The 15,387-nt window shown below is 36.5% G+C and overlaps 2 protein-coding genes across 4 annotated transcripts; both read right to left on the bottom strand.

Moving 5' to 3' along the window:
* Positions 1-136: 136 nt before the first annotated feature.
* Positions 137-8,421, bottom strand: LOC140883058 (uncharacterized). Of its 2 annotated transcripts, none has more exons than XM_073289363.1 (11): positions 8,297-8,421; positions 7,305-7,508; positions 6,982-7,205; positions 6,772-6,856; positions 6,448-6,606; positions 6,138-6,226; positions 5,791-6,060; positions 3,460-5,696; positions 3,268-3,379; positions 1,445-1,525; positions 137-398 (listed from the first exon to the last, which is right to left on the bottom strand). In XM_073289363.1, the coding sequence occupies exons 1-11, from the start codon at positions 8,331-8,333 to the stop codon at positions 333-335; spliced, it is 3,564 nt and encodes a 1,187-aa protein (XP_073145464.1). In that variant the 5' UTR covers positions 8,334-8,421; the 3' UTR covers positions 137-332. The 2 variants fall into 2 exon arrangements, with proteins under 2 accessions (XP_073145464.1, XP_073145463.1); XM_073289362.1 differs by having other exon boundaries at positions 6,964-7,205.
* Positions 8,422-9,119: 698 nt separating this feature from the next.
* LOC140882309 (uncharacterized) lies at positions 9,120-14,553 on the bottom strand. 2 transcript variants are annotated; one of them, XM_073288243.1, is made up of 6 exons: positions 14,408-14,553; positions 14,198-14,310; positions 11,863-12,114; positions 11,019-11,162; positions 9,793-10,482; positions 9,120-9,586 (listed from the first exon to the last, which is right to left on the bottom strand). In XM_073288243.1, exons 2-6 carry the CDS (start codon positions 14,303-14,305, stop codon positions 9,368-9,370), a joined length of 1,413 nt encoding a protein of 470 aa, XP_073144344.1. In that variant the 5' UTR covers positions 14,306-14,310; positions 14,408-14,553; the 3' UTR covers positions 9,120-9,367. The 2 variants fall into 2 exon arrangements, with proteins under 2 accessions (XP_073144344.1, XP_073144345.1); XM_073288244.1 differs by having other exon boundaries at positions 11,863-12,158.
* Positions 14,554-15,387: the final 834 nt, after the last annotated feature.

Genomic DNA, 15,387 nt, shown 5'->3' on the forward strand with positions numbered 1-15,387 from the left:
GCCATGGAAAGCTCCCCTCCCGGTGTTCTTAAAGTTAAAGTGGACGCAGCAGTTCTAGACTCGGTGTGTCCATGAACTCAACCAAAAAGAGCAGACACATATTGATCACTAGCTGAGAGCATATAGCAACAAGACATTGCGCATATGTCCTTTTGAGTTTAACAATGGAATTGAACATCATTCTTAATTGTTGAACCAAAGAATAGAAATATTTACAATTCAAGGTAGCAAATGGCGGTTGTAAATCATAATTAATTGCCCTACGGAGTCAGTCTAGATTAGAACAGTAGTTACAATGAAGAACAAGGATAAACCTTGTTGATTATCTAGAGTCACTGCAGATTGTTGCTGAATTTTGTGCAGTCAAATGGTCCGATGTGATTGTTTTTCTTTTTGACCTGAAAATCCGAAGAAGATGATTCTAGATTATGGAACATCAAGATCATAGCATGTTGGGACCAAGACACAATCAATTGCTATGTATCTCATTTTCACCGCTTTTTTTATTTGTACACGGAAAACTCTCCCATCACTAAAGAGTGTTCCCTTTACAAATGCCATCCAAAACAAGCTAAACTTGAGTAGTGCTCTTTGGTTTTAAACAAAAATAAAGAATTTCACCACTAGTCAAGCTAGGAAAAGGGGAACAAGTAAAGATTAAAGGGAATCAAGTACAAAGCACAACTAATAATATGACTGAGAATCCAGTACAATATCTCCGATTATGATAAAGTTTCTGGCGATATTTACTGCAGCAGGAGGAAGGCTCTCCACTCACTTAAGTTTTTTTAAAAAAAAAATAATGGGAAAATGGTAGCCTTGGAACATAAGCAGTAATGCTATCGCAAACATAAATAATTATGGCATTTATATCAAACTTGAGAAAAGAACTGTCAAAATTAGACATTCTATCATAGTTGCCTTGCTCAAGGAATGGAGACTCTAAGATAGAAAAGGAGAGGCAAATGGAAAGGCTAAGAAAGTGTGGATACCTTTTCTAAAAAGTGTGACAAGGATATATGAGTACACTGAGCCAATAAAGAAACGCAATGTGCCATACAAATGTAATATATGGGAGAAAGCTCTGAGCTGATTCATGATTAACCACACTAGGCTGATAAGAATCAAGAGCACTAGATTTGCACAGTAAGCAAAGCAAATTCGACGAACAAATATGAAAACCTTTTAGTTCAGAGAGTAAAGGGGAAACGGAAACTGTAAAAAAATTCCTTTTTTTTAACACACTATTATAAGGCTTTAGATCCATAAGATGCGTTTATCGCCTAAATTTCCTAATCAACTACACTCACTGAGAGAGATAAAGTGATAAGCAAAAGAAAGAGAGCTAACTTCCAAATTATGATTTGTACAGAAGCAGCATATATAAAAGTAGCACAACATGATATGCACATTGAAAATTGAGAATATAAAGTTCAAGGCATACCGGAGACCATGGACTTGGCTCAGGTAGAAGTTTATCGGGGGGTGAATTTTGTACAGCCCCACCCTTCCTGGTGAGGATTTGCTGTAGAAAACTTCCATTTTTAGTCGATCGATAATGTCCCTCGTGAATGAACAGAAATGTATATCAAAGGAGCATCAATACAATTTTTCAGCAAACCTATGTTGAGCACCGACATTGCTCAAGTGTTTCATGATAATATATTTGATGAGTTAGTAATTAAAACCAATACAGGTGCATTTTGTTTATGTTCATATTTTCATATGCCATTCCAAAGAACATAGTAGTCAATTGACTTAAAATCTAACTTAGAATTCAGAAAAATAAATAATAACGCAAGCAGGTGAAAAAAATGGTATAAACCAATCAGACAGACATAGACCAGAAATTTAGTTAATAATAAGAACGTAGAAACCCACGAAGCCCCAAAGGCAAAGTGCTCCCCATTAAGAATGAATTTGCCACGGAGTGAATAATCATGGAAAATAAAACAAACACCAACATTTTTGGCATCCTACAACCCTCGATATCTAGGAAGACTAACTAAGTCCGCCGAAAACTTCACACCCATCTACAAGTACAATTTTGACCACCCATGATACTGACTTTTGGGGCCTGAAGTTTTGATGACCTACTTAACACCCAGCAAATGCCAGCTTTATAGAAATGGCACCGATTCCAAACCGTGTGCATTACATTTTGACAAAACAATTTTTTTAATTGTCAATAAATTTTAGCAAATGGATTATCTCAATGATAAAGAAGAAAGTAGAACTTAATAATTCTGGCCCAGTATATGCAGATGATAACTTATATCGACTTTGAATGTATCTTAGGCCGATAATAGTATCCTTTAGACAATAACATGCTCCTTCCAAGGCTCCATTCAACAAAATAAGTTTGGGTTTTATTTTTGTTTGTCGAAAAGTCAGCATAACCTCTTTATTTACTTATTACAACTCTCGCCGAAGCTTGGCGCCAGAGTTAAACATTCAGTGATGAGAAGAGAACAAAACCAGAAAGGAAAAAGGAGCTACTATATACAAGGATAAGATAAATCATACAATATGAATAAAAATGTGAAATTTGTATAGGGTACATGAGTTGTGCTAAAAGATCTGAAGTCCAACGCACTAAAAACAACACCAAGGATTAAGACGTAACATGGATTTTCTCTCTTAAAACGAAAACTGGATCAGGATTAAAAAAACAATCCGATGAATGTGGTAGACAAGATTATGAAGCATTTAGCACAACGGTTGTTAAATTTTGGACTTGGAACTCAACCCCAAAAGCTAGCTCAAGGGGTGAGGGTTGTCCTTGTCTATATATGGAACTCTCAGAACTCTCAGAAACTCTATCCAACCGACGTGGACATATTTCAACACACCTCAGAGTTGTCCTTGTCTATATAAAGAACCCACGAACTTTATCCAACCGATGTAAACATATTTCAACACACCCCCAGGAATTAACATCTGGAGCATTGAAATATTAAGGGTGGTCCAACTATTTCACACATAACGGTGGGTCTAGGCTCTGATATCATGTTAAAATTTGGACTTGGACCTAACTCAACCCCAAAAACTAGCTCAAGGGGTGAGAGTTGTCCTTGTCTATATAAGGAACTCCCAGAAACTCTATCCAACCGACCTTGGACATATTTCAATAACCGTTAATAAAAGTTGCATCTAAAAACCTTTTTCTCCGGCAGAAGGAAAAGTTCATAACGATTTGGAGCCAAAGTGCATCTACTTAATGTATATCAGAAATGTCAGAAAAAACAAACGACGGCATGAATTTACCTCTCCTGCAGCTTCAATGGCAGCCAACCATTCGTCAGAAAATGGAATAGTACTTGGTGGAAGAATACATGGATGACTTTTTTCGTTACGGCCAACCCCATGCTTATTGTTGCTGTGAATGAGACACCATGAAAACATTTAATAGTGCAAAGAAGACGAATTTAATGAAAAGAATTGGCTATTAATGTTTACTTTGTTGCTAATGCAGATGTAGCCTTATCATGGTCCAAGTTAGGATGTAATTCACGAATAGAATTAATAGTTTCTTGGTGAATTTCAACGGTATTGTCATCTGAAAAAGGTTTGATGCTTGCAGGATCTGTTATTGCATCCACAAAACATGACTGACCATCAGTTCCTTCAGAAATATTGCAACATCCAGATTTTAAGGATAATTCATTAGCAGAAATACTGGTGTTTTTCACAGCACCAGAATGCATGACATTTGACCCAGCAACAGTCGCAAATATACTGCTCAATGAATCATCTTCAAGGGACTCATCAGAAGCAGTTCTTTGATTTTGCAAGCGATTTTTTACATGCAATCCATCATTAGTACAGAATATTTTTTCCTCTTCACTTCTAGCACTTGGCAATTCAAAATGCTCGCAACGTTCAATGCAGCATTCATTTAACTGATTTGTCTCTGGTGGCTGCGCAAGCATATTCCTTGAATCAGAGATATTTCTATGGTTATCTATGTGAAATCCACCTTCCTGTGGTGACAAGCTGGAACCTTCCCGATTCATTGGACAATCATCTTTGATCAATGGCATTGGCTTTGTCACCTCATTATACATATTTTGGGACACTTCATGATCTTTGGTTTTAGGAAATGAACTGCAATGGTCTATATCCATGGTCCCATTCTCCAGGTAAAGAACCTCTGATGTGTTTCCATTCGCAGGATCACGCAACAAAACTTTTTCTGATTCATCATCCCTCAAATAGTTGCCATCATCCCCTGACCCAATAACAGAAACCTCTGATTGCATTCTTTCCCTAGAAGGAATGTCAAGTTCAAAGCAGCTAGCTTTACACACATATATACCATCCGGATTGTAAGTTTTGTGGATTAATCTTGAGGAATTGTCAACAAAATCTACCTCCCTATCTGTAAGTGTTTGTTCGATCACTTCAACTTTATCAGAATTGCAATCATGCTTTTCAACCAGAGTTTGATGGCTGTCCATATTAGTGTCATTTAGTTTGTTTCTATCATTTCTGTCCAGGCCAACTGATGGATGTGTCTCAACAATTTCTTCTTGCTGAGACTTTCGAAAACTTGTTCCCTTCTCAGAAAACAATCTATCACTTGTATGATATTCATCAGTTCTTAGTGAGTCCAGTTCAACTCTAAGACTGACATCTTGAGTCAACAAAGTTTTTCCACTCTCTTTGATGTCATCACCAACCTCAGGAACAAGATTGACCTTATTCTTGGAATCTGGAATAGGTAATGCAAATGTAGCGTCCTGCATATGAGCCTCTCCGGCTTGTAATTTATCATCTGTTACATCTATAGAACCAGCTTTTTCATCCTGTTGGTCAGACCCAAAAGCTGAACTTCTGACATTGGCTGGTCTCTGTCCCAAAGCTTCAGAGATTGCCCCTTCATCACAGCTAGAGCTCTGTGATTGCAACAATCCAACAAGCTCAATAGCTCTTTCCATGGTCTCACCACATCTCTTATCAATCTCACTGGGAGGATACTTAAGCTCATCAGTTAGTGTCATAAATGACTTAGAACAATCGGGCTTACAGGTATCTTTACAGCCCCCTTGCAACATCTTAGAACTTTGCCCTTTGTAATCAGTTTCATCATCAAGATGTGTTCCAAAATCGGCATTATAATTTGTGATGGAAACATTGAATATATTTCGTCCTTCACATGGTTCATCAACAGCCTTTTCTGCATCAAATTTGTGGATCTCATTGTTATCTTCTGCTGTTGTTTCTAGATTTCTCCATCCACTTCCGCGCGATTGACTTTCTACCTTGCAACTGTGGTTAGCCACCTGAAAATTCTCACCTTCTATCTCCAGTTCACAATTGTCAATTTGTGGGCGAATTTCATAATCAACCTTCAGGAAATCCACATTCTCCACGGAGAGAGTTCTTTCATTTCTTTTTTTGTCGAAAAGATCATCACTTTGTCCATCAACAAACTTATTATCTTCAGCGAGAGTATCGCAAGTTTCTTCGATATTCAAAGCATCACCTAAATCATCGGCAGTGGATGGCATAAACCATCGCGATCTGGGGCATATGGATTTGCTATTGCTCTTTATGCTCTCTGTGGTGTTATTAACAATTTCCGGTGTTCTCATCATTTTGTCTTGCAACCTTGAATTTCCAGGTTTTTGAGACCCACAAGCATCAATGTCTGCATCTCTTGAAGACAAGCTGTTCGACACAGAAGCTTTACGCTGCACCAGAATCAGAGCATTTAAATATTAGAAATGTGGAGTCCTTCTGTATTCAACTTATAAAAGTCTACTTGATGAATCAAAATTGAGTTACCTGACTAAAGAAAGATAATGATGGTGATGGCATTCGCAAACCTGATGGTTTCATGTTTTGATTCTGGGAAAGATGTGTAATCCCACTATTTTGAGCAATTTCACAGAAGGGAGCAGAAAAAGTTGCAGATTGATCTTGACTCTCAGATGAATGAGACAGGCTGGATGAATTCACGTTAGCTGCAATGTTTTTTGAACCAGAATTATAAGCATTGTCACCCAGTTGTAGACTCGTATTGGTTGATGAACATCTATTGGCTGATGAGGTATCCTGTGAAATCACCAGTTAGTTATGTGTAAACAAACTAGACAGAACCACAGAGCTGTAAGAAGCAGTTAGGTTCTTACAGAATTTTGTCCTGGATCGTAAGTTGGTCGGAACGAACTTTGTTTTGTTGCAGTTTTTTTCTTTTGACTTTTCAAGGATATCTTTGATTCTGCATTCATTTAGATGTTTAAAACTGGCAAGATTATTGCAAATATGATGCAAACTAGAAAAATATCTCAACATCATGATATTACTAAGAGTCCACTAATCGAAAACAAAAAATATTACCAGAAAGAACAATCAATATCACGTGATCCTAACTAATTTAAGGTGAGAGTGAACAAATATAGCTGGGCGCAATTAACTATCAGACTATCAGTTAACAATTACCTGGTTGAGTAATCTGGTTGTGCTTCAGATGATTCACTCTGAGCATGGAACTCTTAGTTGCACGAATTGAACTAAAGCCTGTCACTGAACCAGGAACTTTTGGCAGCTTTAATTCCTTGGCTGCAGCTTTGCCAGCATTCACAGTTGCTGGCCTTTTTAATGTTTTATTTAGTTAAGGATCGTGTATCTTCAAACTACCAATTAAAAATTATACCAAAGTCCAAACCGAGAAAGATCTAAAACATACTCAGATCAAACCCACACTTCAATATATACAAGTACTTGTAACTTTATGTATTTAAAGATTTAAAGAAAGACAAGGATATGATGATGAAGGTACAGGCTGAGGAGATTCACCGTATCTGGACACAGATTTGCGGCCAAAGTGAGATGAAACTTTGTGTGAAGCCTGAAAAATCAGATGCGTTCTAATATAATTAGGCCAAACACAGCCTACACTCTTCAATAGAACGGGGCTGTGACCGAGGAAACATAGGTTCAGAAAAACAAACAAACCATAGAAGTTGATATCACATGTTTAGAGGAAGACAAATGGGCCTTTGCTGAAAAGCAATCTCTTCTTCTCTCTTCACTCAAATCTTCATTTTTAAGTAATTTTAATTGATAATTTTCAAGTTGTTGCAGATCAAGAGGTTCAGTTGTGGACTGGGAACCACCTGGAGCGCCTTCATCAATGACTGGCAATTGTCTACAAGATGCACCAGTAATCATTGAGAGCTCCAGAGGATCCAAAACACCTGAAGAGAGAAAAAAATCAGTAAACTTTAAACTCCAGTTGCCGGTGAAATTACGAGTTCATAATAGTCAATTAAACAAAAACAGAGAAACACGGTCACCTTCCTCAGTGAAGAAAGCTCTATCCCATGCCAGGCTCTTCCGTAAGTTATAACCCCCTCCCCTTTTTTTCCTCTTCATCTGCAAGGGCTCTATATTGAGCTTCGAGGTTTCGGATTTGTTTATATTGATGTTCTCTTTGCAGCAGCTACCTTCATTAGATGCAGGACTTGCGCTTGCTAAACCCGCAACAATTTCCGAGGCCTCTACAAGTAAAGAGAGTAGGGAATAGAATAGTTTCACCATCGTATTTTCTTCCAGTTTTTATTTTGACATTTGGTATTTTTACAGCAGTATTAATTTAAGATGGAATCAATAGAATCAAGCACCAATAATAATAAATACTAAAGGTGTCAAATTTTAACCACTAGCAAGACACAAATGTGATGTCAAACAAACTAATAGTTTCAAAACCCATGGAATTACATCAGCACGCGCAATATCGACACCGAGTCCCAAATGCTTACTTTATTACTGGGACTTGGAGATGTAATTAATGCAAGACCAGGGTTAGGCCCATCTAGCGCAACCGCAAACAAAAGAGGAGAAAGTTTATTCTCTTATTTTTTACTTCAAATGCTATTTTCGTAAGCTAATTTTATCTCGAATGGATGACTATACATCCTTGAAGTAGTAAACATGCAGTATGAGCACCAATTCAAAATATTAGTACACACATAATACATTTACATAACATTTCCAACCACGCAAATGTCTTGACACTTCCATAAGTTGTGAATTTTCACTCAAACTCTCTAACGTGGATATCACAATCAAATTGAAAGGTCATTGTGAGTCCAACTTAAATCACTACACATACATGTGCATAAACCACGAGTACAGACAAAAAATGCGAAGGTGTGATATTGAAACCATATTGGTTTGAAATCTTTACATCTCTCTAGATTATCGAACGGAAAAAAAAAATGTCCTAGTGTGAGACGCTTTGGAATCACGAAAAAACACAGTAAAGGGATAAGAAATGTAAACTGACTGCTTGATGGCGTGCGATTCTTCAATTCGAACGGCATTGTTTCCCTCTTTCTATGCGAAATGAAAATGGGAACTTCATGCAAATTTGCTCGATGATGTTTGGATCTGAAAATGAAAATGAGGGTTTCTAACTGGATTCGTTATTACCTCATCCGAATCGGAATTCCATTTGAAGGGGTGTGAGCGGGAGTTTAACAGGTGAAAGCGCGTTTTCCAAGTGGCCATAATTTGATATAAAAAACGCGACTTTGTCGTCATTTTACAAAAAGCGCTATGTCGTGGTCCATATGAGTTTCTAAAGGAATTACAAGAGCAGTACGTTCATTTTTTTAATTAAAGAAAAAACCACAAATTATTAAATTGTAAGAAAGAAAAATCGTATTATAATCAAATATTTTACACAAAATATAATATTTGTGTATAACATTACACAAGCACAATGGTGTGAATTGCAAATTTTTTTAAAGAAGTGTTTGGTAGGTTTAAAAAAATGTTTGGTAAAAAATTATAATAATTTATAACATTTTTAAAAATAAATTGTTTAACATAGCATAATCTATACAGTTGCATACTCGCATCCAAGATTTCACTGGGGTAAAAAAAAAAAAAAGGAATTCAATGGGAGAATAGCGATAAAGGGCTTTGTAATTTCTATTTTCTTCATTTCCTCTACCTACATTGTTTTATCTTATTAGAATGTGATTCCATTTACTCATCAAATATTTCCTATAAATTTTTATTAACCACCACTTCTCCCATTTCAACTGTAAGAAGAAAATAATTTCATTTGCAATGTAAAATGGTGTATTCCATTTGATATTTCTTCTTCGTTACTACCATCTGTGTATTTTCTCATAAAACTCGCTCTTATACTTTAATTTAGTTCACAAACATTGGAAGGTGAAACTATAGCACAGCACCCTCAAAATTTTCTCTCACCAAGAAACTCCAAACTACTTTACAAATTCATTTTCCTCAATAGTCTGTCTATTTGGCAAGTCCTGTGTGCTCAGAACAACAGTACAAGCAAACAAAGACATTTGGTTTTACTGGTGTGTATAGATGGATGACTCTAACTAATGCTACATTCCCTGGAGTACGGTTCCCCATCAGAAGGATCATTGTACGGTTCCCCGTCATCTTCATCACTTTCGTTGTCCCCTCTGTTATGGCTTCTTTCAATATATACCTCTGCTTGCCTCCTATGCGCACGCAAAAGACGCATTAGCACATCTGGAGTGAGTGTCACCCGTGAATTGTGATCTCGGCCTCGCCTATTTGCCTCCATTATCTATCCATACATACAAAATAAATAATCAGGATTTTGATTACGGATAGATCCATTTTAAAAGTGTAGACGACCATAGTGTCACATTTCGATCGCTGCATCACATTGCCATCGACACGTGACAACTCAGCAAATTGCCCAACAATAATAGCCGAGAATAGGGTGGGTGGGGTGGCTTTGGAGGTGAAAGTCTTGGTGTTAAGTATTACCTCATTAACATTATCTGGAAGAGGGCTAATAGCATTTGAAGAAGGAGCCCAAATCTTTATGTTCTTTTCTATTCCACAAGTAGCAAGAACCGGGATTTGAGGATGAGGTTCGAGTTGATTTAGAATATGTCTATCACCAGACATCAAACGAACAAGTTGCCCTCCCTTCTTCTTCCAGATAAACAAATGACCGCAATCTGATCCACTCACGACATAATCATCATTGGGACCGAAGAAATTCACCCCCTTGACAGTTTGTGAGTTTCTGTGACCCGAATAAACCTGCGCATCCGCTAATCCTTGCAAGCGATCAGATGCTGAAGGCATAGGATTCTGACCAAAACCCATGTTTTTTTGAAACAAATATATGAGCTCATCATTGTACGAGACAAGTAGTTCACTTGTGTTTGAGTAAGCTAAAGCTGTAATATGAACATCATCCTTCTGAACAAGGTGGTGGCCACAAAAGGAGTTGACGGGATTTCCAGCTTCCGTCCCGGTGTTAACTTGATATTTTCTGATGTCGTAAACACGTGCATAAGAATCAGAACCTCCTACAGCTAAGTAATTAGGATTTCTTGGGTCGATAACAATGGCATTCAGCCCAATAGGACCACACGAATTCAAGATGTTTTCTGCGAAACTGGAGCAGTAGAAAAGCTTGGTAGAGGAATTGCTTCTTAGATCATACTGAAAAGGAAATAAAGAGCATTGACTGATACAGAATGAAGCAAAGACAATTTTTAGTTTTGGTCATGTATTTATGGGGGTGAGATTTAGTCATTTTCGCATCAAGTTTATGATATTTTCACAAAAATACACCAACTAATAGAATTTTGACAAGAATAATTAAACATTATACCTGAGTAACAACACCTCGGTTAAAATTGATGTAAAATTTAAAAACATTTCATGTTAAAAATTGTAGTAAACAATGATGAATTGGGGATTGTGATACAATTTCTGAAAGAATATTTAAACTGTGTTCCTATTATTATAGGATGATCAATTTAAGTTTTTAACTTTTTATGGACCACACATTGTAAATTAGGAAATTTTGCTCGAAATTTTAAAACATTCAAGACCACAGAAGAGCAAATATATGGCTAGAATTAATGATCGGTTATACAAAGAACAAAAAAATCTCTCAGCTCAATTTATAGGATTGAAAAAGAAATTCTCCCAAAAGGAAAAATTTTGAAAAAGATTAAAAATAGAAAGCTTACATGTCGGACGAAAGCATCCTCTCCACAGCTATAAAATATATAAGGGCTTCCTGGTTCCACAGCAAGCTTGTGAACACGACCCTGGTGTTTTGACAACCTTCGTGTTTCCACCGAACCATTCTCCAACAACTGGCTGAGCATGACCTGAAGCAAAAATGCATGTTGTATATAATAAGGAATACTGATCCTGATTAGGGGTGCAAATGAAATGAACCTGTTCGTGAGCTTTACGAGCCCGCTCGATAAATATTTGATTCGTATTCGAGCTTATCGAACTCGAACCGAATTCGAACATAATCGAACTTTTTTTCGAGCCAAGCTCGAGCCGAAATTACTCTGTTCGCGAATAGTTCGCGAGCCTTAATATTTAATTAATATAATATAATTATATAATAATATATATACAATTCGAGCTTTCGAACCATAATATCCGAATAGTTCACGAATAGGTTCGAATATTTCGAACCGAACTCGAACTCGAACTTTATTTTGAGCCGAACTCGAGCCAAAATATTTGAAATTATCGAACTTCGAATCGAGCTCGAGCTCGAACTCGAATATACTTTTATCGAGCCGAATTCGAACCTTAAAATTTTACCATTATTCGGCTCGATTCGGTTCGTTTGCACCCCTAATCCTGATACCGAAGACAGTGGAAGCAGAATTTATTATTACCGGGATCATTAAAAGACGATTTGCTCAGAACAGGTGCAGTGGGCTCAATATTTGACATAATCTACTATTTATGAATGATGTCACTGAGGTTTTCAGGAAATTCCGACATTTATTCATAAGTTTTAACGTTCTAGAATTCAAATTCAGACACTTTAAATAACCACATTACCTGGCAATCAGCAGATGAAGTTACAATTTGGCGATCATCACTGAATGGCATGATTCTGGCCTGGAATATGTTGTCCAAATGGCCAGATGGAAATGAAAATTTCAATTTTTGCTTTGCCCAGTCCCAGAGCATTACCTGTCTATCATCAGAACCGGACACAAGCAGCTCACCAGTAGAGTTGAACTCAATTGTATTTACGCATCCACGATGACCAGTTAGTTTGCCATACAAATCAATCTTCTCGATGAGGGTCTGTATGAAGAAAGGAAAAAGGCTCTCTTTGCATTATTCACTATCTGAAGCATAAAAGATATCAAAAAATCAAATTCGAGATTCTAATAATTGGAAGGCATTTACTCAGTCAGAAAGATATTGATTAAAAATGAAAAACAATGAAAACTGTGAACATATCATGCTGTTATCACAAGACTATACGACAAATGCAACAAAGATATAGAAATTAAAAGATGTCAGACATCTAATCCTAAAGATGGACATGCAGAAAATTTCTTTGCAATATTGCAATCACGTGCAGTTGTCTTGCAGATCTTCATTAGCCGCTCAAGACTAGCATCTTGGTGCTATAACATATCACATGATTATTTGAAATAAATTAAACCAAACATTTTCCCATAAGTACTTTTATCCTTTTGTTCAAGTAAGCACTTTACTTCTTTGGGTTCAATCCTTGGAGAGATGAAATATCTAAAATTTAAGCTTGCTGGATGAAATAGAGGATAGCTTCTGGGAGAAATAGTACAGAGAAAACACGAGTTTCAAAAGAAAATTCAACAGGACTGTTATTGAACACCACCACCTAACTGGATCTCAATATGTGGCAACTGGCAACAAAAAAGATATACACAAATAATTTTTTTGTGCAAGACAGGAGTTAGAAAATAACATATTTTTGCACTGTACAGAAACCATATGTCGCCAAAAAGTGGATTCATCTAGCAAAATCCAAATAATTACAGTGCAGGGATTTTTTCATTCCAGACACTAATCATTTCAAAAATTATAATGTGTAAAATAGAATGCAAAAGCTCATGACTGTCGTTGAGAAATTTTCAGGTAGGGTGATTCTGCAAAGGGGTGACCCACGACGTATCACTGGGTCAATCATTTACCTACACTTGTCAAAAGTGGCATACCACTTATCGCCCAGTGAAATGATACCGATGGCCAAAGTGATTAGTCAATTTTGCAAAATGTCAATGGTTTATTTTGTTATATTTGTATAAAATTGGATTGCTCTAGGTAAAATCGCTGTCTGAAAATTACTCAGCAGCATTATGCTACTCCTAAAGAATCAGCTAGGATGACACTTGTTAACCTCCAGAGCGCTCGACGTACTAGCCACTGTAATGACCTTAAATGTTGAAATCCTTGATGACTCATTCTTTCACTGTGATTTTACAATCAACTGAAAAATCAATTCGATTTCAATGATAAATGCTACTAATGCAGCACCACATCACTTGGGAAAGTGATCAACTATAATTGCTGGATTCCCCTTCTAAATGTAGAACCAGAAATAGCTGGCTTAATAAATATGTCTGTCATTACTGCCCTTCAAAATAGTTTCATAAGATTAGGTCTACGTATTGTTTTCAATCAAACCCTCAATCTATGGTTGGCGAAAAATAAATAAAATATGGTTGATCCACTAACTTAAGTGGTGCATTTCTTTATGAGGGAAAGGCTTAACGCCACTTCAAACTCCAAGTGTGTTGAAGCACAAGCAAGATTGATCCAACTCCGTAGCCGGGGAAGGTAAGAGGAAAAACTGCTACGGGAACCAATCTATCTTGCTCCTTAAAGAAAACAGCATATAAATTACCCTATAAAACTCTTCCTCGAGCTCGATATTAATGTAAGACATCTACTTCCCTGATAAAGCCTAATGTTACATGCATAAAAACAAGGTCATGTATAAGTTTTGTTTGTTCAAAAGGTAAGAGCATTGCCCTTTGTCTGGTAGAGAAGGAGCAATGAATACAGTCTCAAGAGCATCAAGAATTAAGAAAAATACCCCAATCAGCCAACTCAATCAATTTAATACAATATCAAACTTCACAACTTGGTGCATCTATTCAAAACAAATCTTAAACACTCTAAGAACATTCATTTTTCATACGGTAAATAAAAACCTATTAACTGACCACAACCAAAGATCAAAAGCCTCATACGTAGATAGGTAATGAAAAAAGTTATGAAAAACCAATTGTGAAAAGCAGCAAACAGAGGAATTCAAAACACACATACAGACACGCAGAATTCATCAATACAAAAGTTCCCAACACCGCACAACCACTTATCTAGAGGGAAGCACCTGTGAGGCCGAGATGCGGCGCGGGAAATCCCTCGGAGGGAATATACTCAGCTCTCTTTTAAAGAATTCGAGCAACCCATTTTCAGAATTCTTATAGACTCCCGCCATATCACCTGAAATTCACATAACAGGGTCGGGAAGAAAAATAAGAACAAGAACAAGAACGAAAGAAAACCGGAGAAAGATATCATTTTGGGTTCTCTCTGTTACCTATTTGCTACACGCAGTACAGGGACGGCAGAATTGAGATGAATAACGAAAAGGGCAAGGGAATTTTGTCCGGAGCGCGTGGCATTTGTCGAAGAAGCACAAAGGCATGCCACCAAAGAAGAAGATTCACTGCACTGTACAAGATGATCCCTCATTCTGTGTAATTTAGTTGCTTTAGAGAGCATTGAAAAACTACTTTGAACATGGGTAAATCATAAACTACCCGAATCACAAAAAACTGGGCCTTTTTATTTGGGCTTTAACGTAAGCCCGTTCCCAACGCAATTTGTGTTGGGCTTAAATGCAGAAAACCAACATTTTATTTTTACGGGAAGAACTCATAATAATATGACGTAAATGATAAGTTATTCGTGATAAGATTTACCAATTTATTTGGTCTGTTCGTTGCAAAAATTTATTGATTTTTTTTAAATGATAGATTTTTATGTAGTTGATAAATTTTTATAAACTTTTAATTTTGATTTTTTTTTTATGAATTTTATTGACATTTGCAAAAAATTTTTAGAACCCTATGAATTTTGTAATTCATGATTGTGATTTTTATTTATTTCTTAGAATTATTAATCGAATGTCAATTACTACTATTTATATTTATTTAAAATAATTTTATTTCTTTAAAATATTTTTATCTACCACCGTAAATAATTTTTACTTATCGATTTGATTTACAAAAATCGATAAGTAGTATTAAATTTATTACAAGATTTTGGTTAGCGTACAGTACGGTCCCTTCATCCATATATCCTGATCGAATCAACAACCATTGGTAAATCGAGAGTCGTTCGAGATTCGATAACTATGCAATGCATCTTGAAGATCAAATAGTGACATCGCATGTGTTACTAAGAAACCATTTCTTAAAACACATCATGTACTCTGGCCAGAGATTCGTTACACTAATATCTTCTCAGATTGCATAGGATATCCACACTAGCAAGTATGTGGTGAATCCTTGACAA

The sequence above is a fragment of the Henckelia pumila genome, chromosome 2, assembly GCF_033568475.1.
Source record: "Henckelia pumila isolate YLH828 chromosome 2, ASM3356847v2, whole genome shotgun sequence".
NCBI classification, from domain to species: Eukaryota; Viridiplantae; Streptophyta; class Magnoliopsida; order Lamiales; family Gesneriaceae; genus Henckelia; species Henckelia pumila.